Here is a 22419-nt window from a genome sequence, read left to right as displayed (position 1 = left end):
TAAACAGTGAAACTCACAGAACTGTGACAATTCATTAGTCAGAAAAGAAAGCTACTTCAGTACGAATGGATTTTGTACCCTCACATGAAAATGTTGAGAAAACAGGGAATTATTTCTTCGAAGAAGTCTCACGGAAATAAAATGACTTTCAGAGGAAAGCACACATTTCAGAGACTACATTAATCAGAGTTTACAATGGAGGTCACCGTGGGGCTGTTACTGGCTGGCAGAGCCCAGCAAATGGTCCTTATTAAGGACAAGGCCCCGTTACCCCTGACAGGAAAGGAATCATTTTATAAAAATCAGTGCTCTGGTGGCAAGGTTTGTCCTTCTAGTTAAAAATGGACCGTGCCCCAGAACTCGAGTGACTGTTCAGTCTCAAGCTACTAACAGCCATTTTCACCAGCAGATGCTAAACATTCTTTCCCAGGTAATAAACTAGGTCTGTAGAAAACTCCGGAGTTTCTTACCATTGCGCCAGTTCTTTTCCCCCTCCCTGCGGAGTCCAGCAGCCAGGGGCTGTTGCTGATGTGCTGCTCCCCTCAGTCACTGGAGCCTTTGGAAGCAGAGAATGTTTCATGTGGCACAAACGTATCACCACCGATTATGTTTCTGTCCCTCGACTGCTGGCCTCGAGGCTTTGGAAATCAGCCAAACCAAGCACGAAGAGAAAGGGCTGCAGCTCGCAATTTCAGAATTTCCCCTCGAAAGGGCTCTTAAAAACAGAGGCCCCTCGCTTGGCATTTGAGCCGATAGTGAGGACTGCTACATTCAGTTCTGTTTCTTTCTCGTTTCCTTTTCAACTGAGATGAGTTGTGTTGCTGGTGGAATGAAATCATAGCCAGATCTCAAGCCAGCCCCAGGACGGCAGGCGCTCGTGCCAGCGTCCACACACCTCCAGCCTGAGCAGAAACAGCTGCTATTCCAATCAGCGAAAAGGAGAATCCTGCCCAGACGGGGATGAAAGAAGAGGACAACGCTGCCAAGCACTCCCTGGTTACAGCAACTCGGCCATCGGTGGGTGTTGGCAAAGTCCAGACTACATCGTGCGGTGTAACAAGGTCACATCTGAACAGGTGGAAAGGAAGTTCACTCGTGGCCGTGAAGAAGAATAAACTCCAAGCTCTGCCAATGCAGAGATCCGAGCCTGTGCTGCTCAATCACATTAAACTATTTACTGGGCTGTTTGTTTGCTTTTCCCAGGCTTTGGCCACATTTCATCCTGTAAAAATTGCATCTCCAAAGGATTCATCACACAACTAGCACACAGTAGTGGCTGAACCTCATACAAAGCTCAGGCCAGGACTTTTTAGAATAATAGTACATATAAGGGAAGATACCTGTTGATTGCCAGTTACCTTGTAAATTTCAGGAGGGCGGTTACTATGTTTTGTTCACTCCTGTATCCTCAGGATAGCATCTACTCCATGAAAGCATTAATTCATTAATTTCTGAAAACTGTTGCAAATGTTTGCAGAGTCCTACAAAGGGGATGAATTCTTTTCAGGAGTGCTTTTCCCCATATCAAAAAGGGAAAGTTCATGTCTCCTTATACGGTTAGGCCTTAAAAGGGCAGGATTAACTTCCAGAAAAGCTAAATACCTGTTCCAGAGCAAATTCATCCCCAGGAATACAATCCATGCTGATGGCCAAGGGTTCTGAGTGCTTGGAAGAGTCCATGGCCCTTCTCAGGCATGGGAGCATCAAGAAATAGCTGTTAATCAACAGAGTCTGTAAAAGTTACTCCCATGGTCACTCCTTGTAGGGGATGGTGTTTTATAATGCAGAAGCTGATATGGCAGGCAAGTGAGGCGCCCAGGTGTGATGTCTGGATGTAGCTTCATGCTTGCATATAGCAGGTTTTAGATACTTACTGAATTCATACAACCCCCCAAATGACTTCTCTGGAGCTCTGGAGTGTCAGATACTTGTCCATAGCTGAGATGAATCAATATTGCAGAATGTGGGGTCTCAGCTTGTAATCTCTACCCCTCTCTTCTTTCTCTAGGATGCTCTGCCATGCTGCCACAGGTTCAGCTGTTCCTTAGCTCATATCCAGTCCTACCCTTCCTACTACGGAGTAAGGTGGCAATGGCTATTGCATTATGACCAGAAAGAAGGCATTGTATGCCTTTGCCCCTCCCACAGCATCAAGAAAGTGTATCTGTTTTCTTCTACCTGTTCTTCAATGTCTAAGGTTATTCCTTTACACTTCAGGAAGGTGCCCGTGACAGCCTCTACCCACGGCAAATTCTCCTCCCAATGAGTGACCCTCAACTGTTTAGCACTGAATTATTGTACATTATCTTCTGACATTTCTTGGATGCTACCGGTTTTATTTTCTTTTTTCTTTTTTTGTTTTTTGAGACAGAGTCTCACTATGTTGCCCTGGGTAGAGTGCCGTGGCGTCACAGCTCACAGCAACCTCAAACTCTTGGGCTTAAGCGATTCTCTTGCTTCAGCCTCCCAAGTAGCTGGGACTACAGGCACCCCCCACAACACCAGGCTATTTTTTTGTTGTAGTTGTCATTGTTGTTTAGCAGTCCCTGGAACGGGTTGGAACCCGCCAGCTCTGGTGTATGTGACAAGAGCCCTAGCTGCTGAGCTACAGGCTCTGAGCCATATTTTATTTTTTCGTGGTTGGGTGTATTGTACCTGCACCATCTAGCCAGACTGTAAACATTATTTCTGTATAAGATTCTTGAATGGCATCCTACTAACTACAAGATAAAACGAGGACTACTCACCCTGTTTAAGCTTCTCCATGAAGGAGCCCCTTACAGTTCCCTCCCCATCATGCTCCTACTATTTCAGACTTTACACTTTGGTCATAAAGAACTCTCCCCAGTGCCCCCACTGCCCCACTGCATCATTCACGTCCCAGGCCTCTTCCAAGAGTGGTTTCCATCATTCATTCCTTACAGGGGCTCCTGTTCAATTTTCAATGTCTGTTCCATCTCTCCTGATTCTCTCATGATGGTAGAATGGCAAGCCAAAGGCTAGGGGTACATTAATCATCAGTGCACCGTCATATATCTAAGTCAGAAGCCTGCACAAACCTAAGGAAATTTACAACCAGGGCCTCTTCTGCAATGAGAAATGCTCAGACAGTGTTGTGGCATTTTCTCCCCTAGAAAAAATGGACTTTCATTCTCAAATAAGTTAACCCAGTAGAAACAGCAAGGGACTAGAAAGAATTTCCGAATAAGCGTCTGCCTGTTGACTGAAACAGGTTGTAAAAACTTGCTTGGACACTTAATGTTAAAGGCAATTGTAAGACGTAGCTTGATTTTGTCAGAACAAACTGACTCATAGCCACCTCGCTGACACCAACCCCCACACACCAACAGCAAGAAAGTTACTCCGAAATTTCTGGAGAGTGAAAAGTAGAACACATTTGGAGTTTTCTATAAAACAATAGTTTGTGTATTTTCATTTTAAAAAAGTAAACATCCACCTCAAGCTCAAGTAGCTCATGCTTATAATCACAGCACTCTGGAAGGCTGAAGCAGAAGGATCACTTGAGGCCAGGAATTGGAGACTGTCCTGAGCATGAGCAAGAGCAAGACACTGCCTCTACAAAACCCAGAAAAAATAGCCACTGAGGCATGTACCTGTAGTCCCAGCCACTCAGGAGGCTGAGGCAGAAGAGTTGCTTGAGCCCAGGAGTTTTGAAGTTGCAAGGAGCTGTGAGGACACCACTGCCCCACACTGTGGCAAAAAAGCAGGACCCCACCTCAAAGCAAAAGAAAGAAAAAAGTAAACACCCAAAAGGCCAATCCTTTCCTCTGTACCCCAGCCACGCCTCATCCTCTCACACACTCACCACAGCTAGAATATTTAGGTACACTAAAGAAAAGTCTAAGGCCAAAGGAGTAAAGGATCTAGTGGAGGGCTGTTCTCACCACTTTGAACTTGGAAAGATACAAGGAAAAAGAAATCCTTTTACAAGCATCCTGTGGTCTGAATCTTTGTGTCCTCCTCGAAATTCATATGGTAAAATCTAACCTAGTGTTAGGAAGCAGCATCTTTAGCTGTTGACTAGGTCATGAGGGTGGTGCCCTCCTGCATGGGATTAGTGCCCTTATAAAAAGGCCCAAGGAAGCTTGTTTGTCCCCTTCTGTCAAGTGAGGACACAGAGAGAAGGCACCATCTGCAAGACAGAAAGTGAGCCCTTGCTAGATATTCAATCTGCCAGTGCCTTGTTCTTGGACCTCTCAGCCTACAGAACTGAGAGTAAGTTTCTGTTGTTCATAAGCTACACAGTTTGTGGTGCTTTTGTTGTACATGTAGCGACCTGAATGGACTAATAAAAAATATATATAAATACAGTAGTACATATTTTGATAGAAGCAAATCCATTTTATCTTTTTAAGTGAAGTCTTTATTGCACCTTTAGGAGGTATAAATGTATTTGAGAAGCCTAACAAGACATTATTATCATTACCTCCCTCCACACACTACTCTTTATTCATTTATTCAATATTCTCAAGTGTTGGTCCTGCATTAATGAAAAAATGCATTTGGAATCCCCAAAAGGTTGTCAAGAGATATTGGAAACTCCTTATGGCCACAGTGAGACCCACGCCCTGCTACCACAATCCATGGCTCCCAGTGGACAAAATTCTAGAGGAAATGAAGAAAAGTGGCAGAATGACACCCATCCACATCCCCTCCAAAAAAGAAAAGTGTTGAGAACTCCTTGTCTTTCCCTGTTTATCCCGTCTCCAGTTTTAGCCCCAAATCCCAACTTCCTGTTTTGCCTGTATGTTTTTCTCTGCCAATAGCTATGTTTAGCCTCACCCACCCTCCTAGCCCCACAGCTGCAGCTAGTTCAGGCAGCAGGGCTAAGAAAACTCAAAAACTCGCAGGGACCAGTGATTACAGAGTCCCTTAAAAAGCCTGACAGGCAAGATGGTACTTTAAATTCAGTCTCAAGCAAACCAACTCAGTCTAAGAATCGTAAAGCACGTCGGCACGCCTTTGAGCTTCTAATAATGTTTCAAAGATGACTGTCTCTATAGATGTAAATTGAGGTTGGCAGAGGAAAAAATTAGGTCAAAGAAGGGAGAAAAAGAAACTATCACTTTCTAAAGCCGCTCCAAGATTGCCAAGCATTTGCATACATGAAAAGAGACGGGGGGAAAACATATTTCAGCAGTAAAATATTGACATTAATTTCAATTACAGTATTATTTATGAGTTATGGAATCATACAAGACACTTTCTAATCCTGAGAAGTGGCTACAAGAAGGAGGAAATTAAGGAAAGAGCAGTAAAATGTGCCCTTAGGAAGGGAAGCAGTAATCCTATATTAAGAGAGTGCAGCAGGGCCTAAAATATCTAGCACAAAGCATGCAGACTGTTTCCTAGACAATCTCAAACCACAGGCAGAACTGACTGGAAGACTGGATATTTGCAGACGATCCCAGTTTACCCTTTCCCGTTCTATCTCTGGGACTATCTTCTATTTCTTTGCTTTGACTGGCAGGAATTATATGTATTCCTGTTCTTCTTTTACACCACAGGAGGGAGCCGCAGCACAATAAGGGTTATAGTTCTCCAGCTCTCTCTGAATGTTAACAAAAATGACTTTTATTACCAGCTACAACAGTGGCATAAATGGCTCCAACTAGAAAAGAGTGTGATAAATCAAATTGTTCAAAATAAGCTTCTGAAGTTGTCTGTCAACTGAAACTACTGAAATTTTTCACATCTGTGTGCATAGTGTGTGATTATTTTATTTTTTTACCCTTTTACCTATTTTAATACTAGAATATAGAAATCATTTCAAAGGTTTTATTTAGATGACATAATCCAGATGCACACCCTGGGCATTGAGACACTTACTTTTTTTTTTAACTAATGACTGATTCACATGGAACTCATTGAACTGATTTAAAGGTGACTTCAAAACAATCTGTCATTTATCTTCCACTCTCCAATTCTTCTGCCATAAATGATTGCCCCAGGTAAGAAGAGTCTTCTGAGGCATATTACTAAAGACAATTCAGTAATGGTGAACTAGCAGCTTACTGAAATGAACTGTGCTTATTAACCTTTGGCCAAAGTCACATCTATACCCCTTCCTTGTTTCAGCTCTGAAACACTTCAAAAGCAGTAGCCAAGTTCAGTTCTAATTTGCCTCTAAAGAATTCAGCACAAGCCCATTTAGGAAACTGATTATCCTTCAATTTGTAGGCAAGGAAGGAGGTGCTTACATGGGGTCCCAGAAGGCATCAATCAGATCATAGTGCTTGTGCCCAAGGGGAGCTTTATGCCCTAATCAGTTTGCTTGCTATGGCAATTCTACAAAGCTGTGTAAGGTGTCTCAACGTCAAATGCAGCCACGGCCATGAAGGAGAAAGGACAGAACATGCCATGGAATCAGCAGAACTGTCCCAAAGACCATCCTTAAGCTCAAGGTAAAGTTCTACTCTATCTATTTGTCGTACAGGGCAGAGCTTGGGTCGGGGACAGATCAGCCAGTCCTGCCTAATGCCACTGGGCACCTGGAAGAGGGCTAGGAGATGAAGCATTCTAAATCTGAACTTGGCCTTCCAGGCCTTATGAAGGAATACTTTGTAGACAGAAGTTAAGAAAGTGGAACATAGACTCAAAGCTGGAGATGCTGGCGTGGATGTGGAGAGAAGGGAACACTTTTACACTGCTGGTGGGACTGCAAACTAATATAACCCTTTTCGAAGGAAGTATGGAGAATCCTCAAAGAACTCAAGCCAGGCCTCCCATTTGGTCCTGCAATCCCATTACTGGGCATCTACCGAGAAGGAAAAAAATAATTTTATCATTTGCACTAGGCTGTTTATTACAGCTCAATTTACAATTGCCAAATTGTGGAAACAATCCAAATGCCCACCAAACCAGGAATGGATTAATAAGCTGTGGTATACGTATACCATGGAATACTACTCAGCCACTAAAAAGAATGGTGACTTTACATTTTTTTTGTATTCATTTGGATGGATTTGAAATACATTCTTCTTAGAATGTATTTCAAATCTTCTAAATCTTCTAAAGCATCGTAAGAATGGAGAACCAAGAATCCAATGTACTCATTCTGATATGAAGACAATTGATGCTAGTACATGGTGGGGGAGGTAAATGGGAGAGCAGAGAGAGGGAAAGAGGGAGGGAGGTGTGGGGCCACAGTATACGACACACCTCTTGGGAACTGATCACTATTATTAGAGGGACTTTACTCAGCAAATGCAAGCAGTGTACCCTCAATGATTCCCCAACAATAAAAAAAAAAAAAGTGGAACATATTTTATTTCAGAGTGTGTATTACTTCTCAGCCTTTTGGCAAAGATCAAGTGCAGAAGGTGTCATTACTTATAAATTCCATATATTTAGACATGAAATTCTATCCTGAGCCCCACAAATGATGGAATAGGTTTGTTCCTTTCCTTCCTTACTCCACTTGCCAGCAAAGGTGTACAATGGTTTGGCTCCATTAAGTACCATTGGTTGGGTTTCTACTGGGATGAGAATGTGCAGAGATCCACTGGAGAACCTTGCTCTCCACTGGCTACATGTAACTATTTAAATTTAAGTTTAAATTAATTCAAATTAAATAAAATTTATGATTTAACTCTTTAGTCCCACTAGCTGCATCTCAGGCATAAAAGGAATATACCTTCATATAATATACATGATATACATGACAACCCCACAGCTAATATTATACTGTATAGGGAAAAGCTGAAAGCCTTTTGTCTAAGAACTGGAACAAGACAAGTTTGCCCACTTCCACTACTCATACACAATACAGTACTGGAAGACCCAGACAAAGCAAGCAGCCAAGAGAAATAAAATCATCCAAACCAGCAGAAAAGGAAGTCAAATTGTCTCTCTCCTGATGATATGATCTTATGTCTAGAAAAGCCTGAACACTCCCCCCAAAAACTCCTAGATCTGACTTAGTAAAGTTGTAGAGTAAGAAATTAACATATAAAAATCAATAGCACATATGTACTACTTTAGAAAGCAGTTAAGAAGGCAATCATGTTTACAATAGCTACAACCCCCCGCAAAATACATAGGAATAAATTTAACCAAGGAGGTGAAAGATCTCAAAGAGGGAAACCACAAAGTATTAGAGACAAAAATTGAAAAGAACACAAACAAATGGAAAAAACATCCGATGTGCATCAAAGAAGACCAAAAGAACCAATACATAAATGACCATAATGCCCAAAGCAATCTACAGATTCAATGAAATCTTTATCAAAATACTAATGTCATTCTTCACAAAAATAGAAAAAAAAAATCCTAAAATCTCTCTGAAACCAAAAATGGTCCTAAATAGCCAAAGCAATCCTGAGAAAAAAACCAAACCAAAACAAACAAAAAAACCCCTACAGACATAACACCACCTTCACTTCAAAATAAATGAAGAGGATATAGTAACAAAAACAGTATGGAATTGGTATAAAAAGAGACACAAAGACCAATGGAAGAGAATAGGGAAGCCAGAAATTAATCCCCATATCAACAGATAACTGATTTTCAACAGAGGCACCATGAATTTATACTGGGTAAAGGAGAGTGTCTCTAGTAAATGGTGCTGAAAAACTCAGTATCTACATACAGAAGAGTGAGACCAGACATATATCTCTTATCATATATACAACTCAACTCAAAATGAATCAAAGATTTAAATCTAATAACAAAAACAATAAAACTACTGGAAGGAAACATAGGATAAACACTTGAGGACATTGATCTAGGAGCAAAGATTTTATGGCTAAGACCTCAAAAGCACAAATAAAAATAAAAATAGACAAATAGGACCATATAAAACAGAAGCTTTCACAATCAACAGAGTAAAGAGACAACCCATTGAATAGGAGAAAATATTTGCAAACTATTCATCTGAAAGGGAATAGTATCCAGAATATGCAAGCAATTCAAACAACTCAGCAGTCAAAAAAATCTACATTTTCCTTTTAAAAAGTGAGCAAAGTGCATGCATAGACATTTGTCTAAAGAAGACATACAAATGGCCAACAGTTATATGGAAATAAATGTTCATCGCTAATCATCAGGGAAACATAAATCAAAACCTTTCCCCAGTTATAAAGGCCATTACTAAAAAGACAAAAAACAACAGATGTTGGCGAAGATGCAGAGAAAAGGGAACTCTTACACATTACTGGGGGGAATATAAATTAGTACAACCACTATGGAAAACAGTATGGACATCGTTTTAGAAAGCTAAAAAAATAGAACTATTATACAATCCAGCAATCCCACTCTTGAGTATTTATCCCAAGGAAAAGAGATCAGTATATCAAAAGCAATACCTGCACTTATGTGTTTATAGTTGCACTATTCACAATAGCAAAGATTTAGAATTGACTTAAATGTCCATCCACAGATAGATGGACGAAGAAAATGTAGTACAGAATATTATTCAGCCATAAAAAATTAATGAAATTATGTCATTTGCAGCAACATGGATAAAACTAGAGGTCATTATGTTAAGTGAAATAAGCCAGGTACAGAAAGACAAAGACTGCATGCTCTTACATGTGGGAGCTAAAAACTTGATCTCTTGGACATAGAGGGTAGAATGATAAATCCCAGAGGCTGGAAAGGTTGCATAGATAGGAGGGAATTTGAAGAGAGGTTGGTTGAAGGGTATGTGTATACAGTTAGATAGAAAAAATAACTTCCAATGTTCCATAGCAGAGTAGAGTGACTACAGTTAGAACAGTTCCAAAGTAGTTAATGAGAGGACTTGAAATATTCCACAACATATAGAAATGATAAATATGCAAGATGACAGATATCTCAAATACTCCCAACTTGATCCTTACACATTCCATGCATTAAACAAATACATGGACCCCATAAATACGTAAAACATTAGTGTCAATACAATTTTTAAAAAGAAACAAAACAGGCCTTCCATTCTTCCCATCTTCCCCACCAGACACTGTGCCATTTCTTGACTTCTCACTGTAACAAAATTTGGAAAGCATTATCAGTCAATGATAATGAGGGTCTCCACCCCTCACCATTGTATTTCTCACTAGTCATTAAGGTTGCCCATGACCTCCACACTGCCAAATCTAAAGCCAATTCTCAGTTCTAATCAGTCTTAATCTTTAGGAGCCTTTCACAAAGTCAGTCATCTCTTCTTGACACATTTTTTTTCACTTGGCGTTTCAGTGCATCAAACTTTCCTGTTGTTCTGTCTACTCCTTGGCTGTTCCCTCTTAGTCTACTTCATGTGTTCCTGCCAATGACTCTCACATTATGTCCCTGGTCCAATCCTCTTTTTCTAACTTCAGACTCATCTCTCCCATGTCCACTTAGCAACACTACTTGCATGTCTAGCCATCATCTGAAGCTCAACCTGGCCAAACTGAACATAATCATCCCATCCCACTTCGGGTTTTTTTTTTTTTTTTTCAGTTTTGACCAGGGCTGGGTTTGAACCTGCCACCTCCGGCATATGGGGCCAGCGCCTCACTCCTTTGAACCACAGGAGCTGCCCCCATCCCATCTTGTTTTTCACACAGGCTTCCTTACCTTAGTTACAGCATCTCTCTTATTATAAACCAAAAACTTAGAAATCTCACTCATTAGGGTGGCTATCATAAAAATTTAAAAATACAATGGAAAATAGTCAATGATGGTGAGAAACTGAAACTCCATACACTGCCACTGTAGAAAACGGTCTGGCAGTTCCTCAAAAAATTAAATGCAGAATTACTAAAGGATCCACCAATTCAACTCCTAGGTAGATACCCAAAAGAACTAAACATAGGCAGTCAGAGGAATACTGGAACATGAATGTCCATAGCAATACTATTACAATAACCAAAGATGGAGACAACCTGAAGGTTTATCAATGCATGCATGGCTGAGTACAATATGGTACGTATCAATACAATGGTATTCAGTCATAAAAAGGGATGAAGTACTAATTTGTGATACAACATGGGGGAACTTTAAAAATATTGTGCTAAGTGAAAAAAGCCAGCCACAGAAGACCACATATTATACGATTCCTTTTACGTGAAAGGTTTAGAATGAGTAAGTCCATTAAGGCAGGAAGTAGGTTGTGTTTGACAGAGGCTTGGAAAGGAGGGAATGGCAGTGCTTACAGGGTAGGAAGTTTCCTCTGGGGGTGATGAAAATACTTAGGAACTAGATAGAGGGGATGGCTGCACATCATTTAAGAACATACTCATTGCAACTGAATTAATTGTATTCTTTAAAATGGCTCATTTAAGGCAATGGGAATTTCACATCAATAAAAATAAATGGAATCTTACTAAACTCCCTTCTTTGTCTGACACTCCAAATTTAATCTGTCAGAAAATCATTCTGCCTCTACATTTGAAATTCATCTGATCCTGGCCACTTCTCACTTTTCACCCTTATCAGTCTGATTCGGATCCTTGTCATCTTTTTTTTTTGGTCATCCTCTTTTTTGATTATTACATAGGCTTCTAATTGGCCTCCCTTATCTTTCTGTTGTCTCTTCATAATCTAAAAGAGATTCTCAACACAGATCCAGTCAGAAAGTATCACTTGTCTACCTGAAACCCTGCGATGGCTTCCTCTTATCTCAGGGTAAGAGATGGTTTCCACAATGACCCTGTACTAATCCACACGAAACTGCTTCCGGGTCCTGTTGCTACGTCCTACCCTCTTCAATTTCGTCTACTATTATTTTCCCACTTGGTCCTTCCAATGGAGTCACACTGTCCTCTCTGCTGCTTTTCAGGAATTCCAGACAGACCCTCACCTCGCCTCAGACACCCTTTCTCTTGAAAACCATTTGCTTAATTCCTTTATCTCCTTTAAGACTTTGCTCAAATTGCATCCTGTCAAAAAAGTGTACCCTGACCTCCCTATTTAACATTGAAAACTGTGCACTCCAAACATAATTCTGATTTCCCTTATTCTACTCTGAGTTTATTTTTCCCTGTAGCACGTTTTTCTTCTCATATGATACATAATTGCAAAAAAAAAAAAAAAATTATTTGTCTCCTCTTGTTTGCTGTTTGGTTCCCTGATGTGTCCTGGGTGGGTAGAACAGTGCCTGGCTCATAGGAGGCATTCAGTAATATTTACTGAATTGAATGGAATACTACTTCAAAGTATAAAAAAATGGACCTGGATCATCAAGATATGCACCAAATTAATAGTAATTGCCAGTGGGAAATTAGAAAGAGGCATGCAATTAGGGACAGATTTAAAAGAAACTTCATCTAATGGAAAAAGAAAATGTGGCATATGTTTACAGCAGAATACTAATCAGCCTTTGAAAAGAAAGGAATTGTCTTTAGTGAGAATGTGGATGAACCTGGAGGATATTCTGGTAAGTGAAACAAAGTAGGCACAGAATCAGAAATACTGCATGATTTCAATCACGTGGAATTTTAAAAAGGGGAATTCAGAGAAGTAGAAAACACAGGGATGGTCACCAGAAGCTGGACGGTTGGGGGCAAGGGATAGGGAAATAGGAAGATATCACTCAAAGAATACAAATTTCAATGAGATAAGAGGAATAAATTTTAAACATCTATCGCACGGCATGGTGACTATCGTTAATCTTTTGTATATATTGCAATATTCCAGAATTGGGAGAAGAGTAGGTTTTAAATGTCCTCACCACCAAAAAAGACAAGTATGTGGGGAGATAGATATGTTAATTAGTTTGATTTAATCATTCCACAAGGTAAACATATGTCAAAAGATCATATTGTCACAACTCTCGTTTGTTAATTAAAAATAAAATCTAAAAAACAAAATAAATAAGTAAATACTTCTGAGTAAGAGAGACTTCACTTTTAACTGAAAAAATTTGTTTCTTTTTACTTAAAAATGACCAATAGTTTCATAGTAATAGATATAGTGTATTTAAACTATATAGACCAATAGATTAATAGTAATAAATATAGTGTATTTATTACTATAAAATTGTAACGCTAATCAATTCTGATATTCTGTAGGTACTGGTTGTGAAATTCTGTGCACTTTTTTTATTGCTTAAATTTCTCAACGTTTTAAATAAATACAAGAAAAAAAATTGTGACTTTTGTAGCAAAGGATTGATTCCTTTGCTCTTCCAAAAAAACACCAAAAACCAAAAAAACCCAAAACTAATTTTAGAATTCCTGTAGAAGTCTCCTTTATTGACCAAATATAGTGATTTGGCAACGACCTCATTCATCTTTTATCACTGGAGAAATGAGCTAGCAAAGTTATTAGTACAGAAATGCGATCTTCTTCATTAACTTGACTTCTTAACACTGTGTGGTAAAAGGAAAATCTAAGTTGCAACAGAACTGGCCATCCTGACATGGTAATTGAAGTTACCGCCAAGGCCCACCAGATGGTGTACATGTCTGGACATCACGACTACTGAACAAGGGCACCACAGAGTCCCCAGAGAAGCATCCTTCTCAAGATGTCCTCTGTCAGAGAGTTTAAAAGCTATTTCAGTCTTCCTGTGACTTAGTTACTCATGTTGAAGTTTACAGCTCCCAAGAAAGCCCCTCTTCTCACACCCCACTGTGGACCCCTTCCAAACAACATCTTGATGTTGCAGAGCCCTACAACCTCTAGGCAGAAATAAAATTGTATTTATTCTGGAAAATAAAACTCAGTGCGCACACTCATTGCCTTTTCAAACATTTCACAACAAAACAAAGGTTGGATTGCCAAGAGTTATAAAATTCAGCAGGAAATGAAAAACTGTTATTTTCCTAACAAGGTCTCAGAACTTAGCCAAAGTATTTCGAGTGCCAAAACAAATTCATATCCCCAAACGGTAGAGTTTTCTTACTGATTTGTTGATTTTAGGCATTTGTGGAGGGCTCTAACCTAACCAAATTTTGAAGGTAGCTATTTTCAAGCTATGCTGGGAGCTACCTGCTAACTTTTCCAGCATCATGATTAGATCAACATCCACCATACAAACTGTGTCAAATACATGCTGGCTAAATCAGTAAGGGATCCTTATTTATCATTGCAAAAGTGATATAAACATGTAGTAAACAAAATAAAAGTAATTTAGGGACATATAAAATAGAACAATGACAGCCTTCCTTTATTTTCTACCACACTCTGTCCCACTCTCCAAGCTACTTAAATGACTTACTCCTTCAATTACTGTGAACAGTTCTGTGCACGTATTTGCAGACCTTTAAAAATAGGGTTTTATTTTTTATTTCACTAAATAGTATTTTACCATACGTGTGGTTGCAAAACATTCTACGATTCCATTTGACATTTTTTATGGGGAAATATTACAGGTCACTATCAGTATATATACTGTTCATTTAGTATTATATATATTCATCATTAGGATTGAATGGTACTTCACAGAATGAGACAATGATAGCAAACACGTCTACAAAGCTTACTATGAGCACTATGAGCAGGCTCCAGATGTGTTTCATGGAGTTTTTTTTTTTTTTTTGTAGTTTTTTTTTTGGCTACTGGGGCTGGGTTTGAACCCGCCACCTCCAGCATATGGGGCTAACGCCCTACTCCTTTGAGCCACAGGCGCCGCCCAATGTGTTTCATGTTTAACTCAATTATCACTCACAGCAACCCAATAAGACAGGTCCAACTTATTATCCCCTTTACTGATGTGAAAACTGAGACATGGAGATGCAAAACAACTTATTTAAGGTCCTAGAGCTAGATCAGGAGGCGCTTTGAGTCAGACTCAGTCGGTCTGGTTTCAAAGTCCACGGTCTTAACTGATCATGCTGTAAACCAGACTGATCGTGCTGTAAACTGCTTAACAGTCTCCTTGGAAACGAGTCTGGATTGCTTGTTTGTTTATTACTTCAAACAATGCCATAATAAATATCCTAAAAATATACACCCATCAGTATTTCTCAAAAGTGCACTTCTAGAAGTGGGATTCCTTGCTGCACGCACTTAGAATTATGACTGCCAGAGAAGCTACATCCACCTACATCCCCCCAAAACAGTGCTGTTTTCTTGCCTTTCACTGATCCTAAATGTTATCAGTCACTTTTCTTTTTTGATAAGCTGATAAACACAAACAGAATCACACAGTTTCTTGAATGTGTATGGGCCTACTCACTCATAAATTTCAGCAGCATTCAAGGTATCTACTGCCCACTTGTACGCACTGGTCTCTGAATTTTGCCTTCTCACATCTTGGCCCCTTATTCCATAGAGTTATCTGTTCTTATGGATCTACAGAAGCTCTTCATATCCCACCTCTAGTTTGCTCCCAGTGAACATGCACGCATCCCTGCTGAAATCTCCAACCAGCACTGGAATTGCAGCTGCACAGAGCAGGCTCCTGTGGAGGTCCAGAGGCGAAGAGCCGAGAAGAGAACTCATAAAATCTCAGTTGCTTGCCCAAAGCAAAATCACCAGCATAGTAGACGGACAACAAAGTTCATCTGAAGCTATAGCTCATCATCCGTCTGCATAAAATCATTTCCCTTTGTGATAAATACTTATTGATCCAACTTCATGGACCAGGAAATGCAAAGTGGACGGCTGCCAAGAACACCCAGGAGGGTCTATAAAATCAGAATAGTCTGGGTTTTGAATTTTGGAACTATCAGTTACGCAGCAGGTTGGGTTTAGGTAAGCTTGTTAATTTTTCTGAGTTCCTCCAGCAGCACTTGTGGGTCAGTGGATAGGGTGCCGGCCTCATATACTGAGGGTGGCGGGTTCAAACCGGGCCCTGGCCAAATTGCAACAAAAAAATAGCTGGGCGTTGTGGCGGGCACCTGTGGTCCCAGCTAACTTGAGATAAGAGAATTGTCTAAGCCCAGGAGTTGGAGGTTGCTGTGAGCTATGTGACGCCAAGGCACTCTACCGAGGGCAATGAAGTGAGACTCTGTCTCTACAAAAAAAAAAAAAAAAGGGCAGTAGTTGTGGCTCAACAGAGTAGGGTTCCAGCCCCATATGCTGGAGGTGGTGGGTTCAAATGCAGCCCCGGCCAAAAAAAAAAAAAAAAAATTCTGAGCTTCAAACCTCCATAGAAGAAAAATCATAAAATCTATCATGCAAAGGTATAAGAATTAAGGAAAATGTCTATATGCATTTATTAGACCACACAATACATATTATTTAATTACTAATACTGAATAATAATATTTATTAGGGTTACTATTAATAATCCTAATATTAACATTGTTGCTGGTGATCAGGAAAGGAAAAATTGTGACTTGTCAACTGTGATTGACATGCTGGCTTTACTAGCTTAGGGATGGATAAAACTGGACGGCATTCTTTTACTTCTTCAAATTAAAATTCACACCTACTTCCATTTATCCAATGAGTAAGACATCCATCTTCCTTTTCCACCTTTGTCTTCTCATTCTGCGTCTAGGAAACTCAGCTGTTCTCGAGGCTGTTTGCTCAAATCTCGCAGCACTGGTCCCAGACTCAGGCACTCTTCTTTCAGGTTGGCAGGCTCCTCTACCACCAGTCCTTGTCCAAGACAACGTGGCCAGACCTCTGGCACCAACAACAGTACAGATGCCCTTCCTGGTCACAGTGGCTCTTCAAGCAGTGAGAGCATTCAAGCACCATGATGACTGGCAGGACTAAACTCATGCAATGGCGTCCTGGTGAACGGTCTGAGCTCTCCACATTTCACCTCCCTAGACTCGTTCCCAGGGGAGCCATGCAAGAGAGTGTCTGCCACCTCCTCCAGCCAGCCGTCCCTGCCCATTAGGCCTCTCGGTTCCTATCCTAAATCTGCAAATCCTTCCATCTCTGTCCCCGTCCATGCCCCTTTTTGTTGCAGAATATGAGAAATTATTAAAAAAAAAAAAAACACCCCAGGATCCCTTTTTCTCTTCTTATTTTATTAGATCTGTCTCAAATTGAAGCAGATCCTCAGGATCTAATCCCTCCAGTTGCCCACAAGTAAGCAGAAAGGATGTGAAAGCCTTTAACCAATTCATCTTGGAGCTTAGGAAGAAAGATTCTAAGAAAAATGGGTATGAAATAGACCACCTACCTTGCAGGAACTCCCAGGTTCACTCATTCTTCTCTATCTGGTACCACATGCATTAGACATCTCTGCACAGTAAACAATGACAGTGACTGAATTCCTAAAATAGTTTTGTATCAACTATGACTATTTTGGTGGGAGTATTCAGTAAGAACAAAATGTGTTCTGGACTTTGAAGCCAATCATGTTTGTTACTTAATGGGCTGGAGAAAAACTAAGATTATGATTTCTCTTCATGTTCCTACTATTAGCCATCCCAATTTATGGAGCATTTAAAAACAATTTACATTAAGTAAGTCTCAGTGAAGTGACGGAAACTGCCCTTGAAATCATTTACTCAGCTTCCTTCACAGATCATCCTTTTTGAAATTATAGAACTCTGAAATACCAACCTGTTGGATTTTAATAACCCACAAATTTGTGTATTTTCCTTGATGTTATAAAATATCTAAGCACATTGAACTTAAAATCACAGGAAAAGAAATGAAAGCACTGCTGATTTGTTCATGGAAGGGCAGGTGTTCTTATGGATGTGCTCAAAGAGCAGAAAATGGAAAATGGAAACTACACTCATTTCCCACTACTGACCTGTTTGGGGCTCAAGGGATTGTGGATTTTGATAAACGATAGATGTCTGGGCTCAATAACTCACAGTTTCCACATATATTCTGAGATGGCTGATGCGTAGGGAGCACGCTTTGTTTGCTTGGATGCCTTTGGATATGTCTACATGACAAGGCATCTGGTTCAATGTTAAGGTGGGCTAATAGAACAGAAGGCGAGTCCGCCGCTCTATCCTTAGGAGTTTGAAGAGGAATCCTAGAACTCTCCTGCAGTGTCTGCTGCAGCCAGATGCTGGGCAAGGCCTGGTCACATCTCACTGTGTAAAAGTATATTCTTGTTGATGAGGCTGTTGGAATTAAGACACAGCACAGCTTTCAGCTGTGTAAACCTGGAGTCAATGTATTACACCCTCCACTTAATGTTCTCAGTTACAGAATGGTTTGGTCTATTCAAAGCAGCAGTCTCTTTGTCTTGAATAGAATTTCTCAGTAATTTTATTTGATCAAATTACTAAACTTGTAACATTTCTGGACAAAATTAAAGTTAATTAAATTACTGATATATAGATATAATTTTTTTTTAAATTCTACATATTTTATTTTTCTTGTTTGATGCTCCATTTTATCAAATGCATGTGTTCCGTGTATGGATGCTAGATTATGGAGCGCATCAACTGAATGGCTTAGATGTACCCAAATGAAACTCTTAGGTCTGACTACTTTTTAAACAAGACAGCAGAATCATTTGAGTTTTTTTTTTTTGTTTGTTTGTTTTGGTTTGTTTTGTTTTTACATATACATGTGTTTATTAGGTTTCCACTTTTTGCCTTCATAAAATGAAAAAGGCTTAAAATTTAATAACAATAACAATGTTCAAGATAAAAATCATTTGAGTTTTAAAAAATATTTTTAAAGGAAATTTGAAGAAAAATAGGAGGTTTGTTTCATTTTCTTAATTGTCAAATACTATGAGATTTGGTGAGAAAAGAGAAATGAAGAAAATAGAAAAAGTGAAGAGAAAAACGATGGGAGCATATAAAGAAGTGAGTAAGAATGTTCACGCGTAAGCTAAAATATGCCTAAAATAGCATGTTAGCATTCAGCCGTGCATTTAATCAAAGCCCCAGAAGGACATTTTAATTAACAGTGTATCCTCTTGTCGTTGGGGTTTCCGAGTCTAGATTTTAAAAAGTAGGGTATCATTCTTCTGGGTTAAAAATAACCAAGATTTGGTAGCAGTAAGTAGATATAAATAGAATTGGGAAGACAAAAGAAACTGTAGTTTGGGCAATTTGTCAAAATAAATTTGCTATTTGTCCTTGAGTAAATCTCAATTGCTCTATGTTGGTTCAATTTCCAAATGGAAATAATACTTATTGCCAGCATGAAGACAAATGGGACAATTCACAGTAAGTACAAAGAATATAAAAGTAGATCAGTGTTCCACAGGTTCGTTTTGATGTAATGCTTTTAGAAAACAATTGGGTTTGTATCACAGTATTATTAAATACAAGTACAGGGATATTCCATAACATGCCATGGGGCCTATGAAAAAATACAAAGAAAAAAATCATAGGAAAGCTTTTCTCCCCAAAGATAAAATGATTTTGAAGATATACACCTGAAGGGTTGTTACTCAAAGCCATAGATTAGTTCTAGTAATTAGGATACCAGCAAGAAAGTCTATAAGCTTCCTGGAACATCAAGAGAAGAAAACAGAAGGTTGCTTGTGCACATTAAAAGGATTTACTGGGATAATACAAACTAGTATTGTATCAAAGTGCTGAGAAACACCCCCACCCAACAGTAAGAACTTGAAAAAGGCATCTTTAGAAACGAATGAGTACTGTTCTTTTTTTTTTTTTTTTTTCCTTTTAAATGAGTCTCAACTGCTGGGAAACATTTCATTTCCTGAGACGATAATTTCGTCGAGAGTGTAATTATCAGTAAATCTGTTGAGTTTCAAATACAAATAAACCCAACACCAAATGGACTATTAACCCATGAAATAATAGCTTTATTATTTAGGTGTTACAAAATTAATTCCAAGGAGACACTTTTGTAAAATTAGCACCTCCAGAAAGGTAAGGCTGAGCTGAGAAATCAATGAGTGATATAAGCCTCCATCTCTCCTTCAAATGCCACTGGCCATCCTAAGTGGACTCCTGCAGATCCTCAGAGTCAACATGTGTAATGGAATTCATCATTATCCCTACAGCTATTACTCTCTGATTTTCTATGCTCAGTTGGTGGTTCCAGACCCAAGAGAGAAACCTGAATTACTCCCCCAACTGCCCCAGATTCAATCAGTTGCCAAATCCCTCTAAAATGACTTCTTAAATATTCTTCGATTATGTTCCTTTTTCTCAATTTCCACTGCCAGGGTTTTAATTGAGCTTCTCATTACCCCTTACTTAAAATATTGCAATAGAGCCTTCACTGGTTTCCCTGTCAATTTTCTTACATCCATCTCCACTTGGTAACAAAAGCTATCTTCCAAATACAGAACCTGGTTAGGTGATTCCTTTGTAAAAAATCCTTTAGTCAAGTATGACATACCTTCTGACCTGAAGACTTCCTTTCTTTGTAGTATCATCACCTCTGATGCTCTTCATCCTTGATTTACATCCATAAATAATGTCATTCTCAAAATACATCAGACAGTTGCCCCTGCATCCATCAGGCACATTGCTAATTGTCTTTCAACACCCAAATGTGAAATCACGTGCTCTGCAAAGTCTTCTCTGCCTACTCCGTGTTGATTGCTCCCTTCTCTGTGCTACCTCTGTAGTTTGCTCACAGTCTATTACTGTACTTAGCATTGCATTATAAACACACACACATATATATATAATATTGCACTGCCCCATCATTTATGAGCTTAGAGGGCAGAGCTGTGCCTTAGTTATTCCCATGTCTCTCATGTCTAGCATAGTGCCTGGCAAACCCAGTGCTTGAGAAATGAATGTGGAATTGAAAAGCTTGAGCCACTCAGCAGGGAAAGGCTAGCTGTCTCCCTTCAGTATCAAATAAAACAGAGACCTACCCTTAAGCCCAAGTAACAGATAGAGATGCATGCACGTTTAGGCATGCACACACACATAAACATGCATGTGTGTGCACACACATACACAGCAGACACATGACAGGAGGGAGGAAGGGAAGATCAAGACATCAATAAAACAAGGGCTCCACATAGAAAAGAAATGAAATAGCTACCAACAATTTCTCAAATAAAACACATGACCAAAGTTACTGCCTTTGTTCTCCAAGATATCCTCCCTAAGACAGTTCCCAGGGGCAGCCTCAGCAGAAAACAAACAAAACAGTGAGACAACTGTAAACATACTGTCAGAGGCTCAGTGTTGCTCTGTTTCCCTAAAACTCAGGCACTGAAGTCCCAATCCCAGTTCTTCAGAACATGACCTTGTATGGCAATGAGTTCCTTAAAGAGATGATTAAGTTTAAACAAGGTCAGTAGGGTGGGAGCCTCAGCCTCCATGACTGGTGTCCTCATGAGAAGAGGAAGAGGGATCACTGTGTGAAGGAGGCAGCAGGGGGAAGCCATCTGTCAGCCAAGGACACAGGCCTGCAGCAGATCCTCCCCTCTCAGCCTGCAGAGAAAACCAACTCTGCTGGTCTCAGACTGCAACCTCCAGAACTGTGAGAAAATACATTTCTGTGGCTTAAGTGACCCAGTCGGGGGTACATTGTTAGGGTCTCTAATGCACATACGAACCCCCTCCCTGTATGGGAAGCTTAGTAAGAATAAAAGAGAAACTGGGGGGAAGGCAAAAGAACTGCTGCCGAGTATTTGACAGGCTGGCAGATGAAAAAGAAATCACAACAATTTGTATTCCAGCTCAGAACAACTGAAGGACTAATATCAAGATTAGTTAGCCTTAAAGATGCCTTCTACTCAGGATATTCTATGATCATTACAAAAGACATTCCTCTTAAAGGATGTTTAATTACATACAGGGCTAACATCTGCCTTTAAGAGTTCAAAACACTTCCATAAATGGTAGTTGTATTCGATGATGCTTCATCTAAAATGTCATGGGGTGGCAGAGCCCAAGCCCACACCCCGACTGGAATTCAGAAACTCTTGTACCCTTCCTGGTTTCTCCCTATTCCAGATTTATTTTGTTCCACTGATCAGCATGCAGGTTGAAGGACTTCTTTGGAAAAGAATTTGTACCTGTCCACAGTTAGGGTTCACGCAAACATAGGCGGGTATGAAAACTTGGTGTAGTGTATAGTGGAGGAGCAACAGAAGAAGTGCTCTAAGTAGCGAGTAAGGAATCCCTGGGAGAGACATTCTAGTCAGGGGCAAAGAATGAAGGGAGGCGCTTGTCCTGGTACCACGTGGTGATGGTTAGCTGAGCCTTGGAATCATGGTCTCTGCAGTGATCATGTGGGGGCGAGGGCAGGGGCGTGTAAGATCAATAAATCTGTCTTCCTATATTCTGCACAGCTATTGGGCCCAGCAATAAGGCACTGGACTCTAGAGTATAAAGGAATAATGTGCTCATAACTTTGGGGAACACTAATATCGCTTCCCCCCCGAATGCTGAGCTATAGCCACAGTTGAGGCAGAAAGGAGAAAATGTGTCCCTAGCAGGGAATAGTAGCAGCTCAAATGTGAGGGCCTTGGTAGTGGGAGCAGAGATCAAGCAGCAGAATGTTAAGGATGCCCAGACTGACTGACCATTAACTGGTGGTGGAGACAGTGGCCTGCCCAGGGTGAGCCAAGGATCAGCCCATTGAGTTTGGCACACACAGAGTGGTTGGTACTGAAGCAAGCCGTGGCCCAGGGTGAACATTAAGATTAGCCTGGAGAAAGGGACA

At 40.0% G+C, this 22419-nt stretch overlaps 1 protein-coding gene across 3 annotated transcripts in view; it reads right to left on the bottom strand.

The window, feature by feature from the left end:
* PLD5 (phospholipase D family member 5) overlaps positions 1-22419 on the bottom strand; it is a 400042-nt gene that overhangs the window by 337159 nt on the left and 40464 nt on the right. Inside the window, exon 1 of one of the 3 annotated variants that reach the window (XM_053607902.1) lies at positions 471-818. The exons of the other annotated variants lie outside the window; for them this stretch is intronic. Coding sequence (XP_053463877.1) covers positions 471-473 — 3 coding nt within the window. The 5' untranslated portion in view covers positions 474-818. Of the gene's footprint in view, positions 1-470; positions 819-22419 lie in introns of those variants that run through there. 3 annotated transcript variants of the gene reach the window in all.

This window comes from Nycticebus coucang, chromosome 10 (genome assembly GCF_027406575.1).
Source record: "Nycticebus coucang isolate mNycCou1 chromosome 10, mNycCou1.pri, whole genome shotgun sequence".
Lineage (NCBI taxonomy): Eukaryota > Metazoa > Chordata > Mammalia > Primates > Lorisidae > Nycticebus > Nycticebus coucang.
The sequence above is the reverse complement of the archived record's forward strand: the minus strand, read 5'-3'. Positions and strand labels throughout refer to the sequence as shown.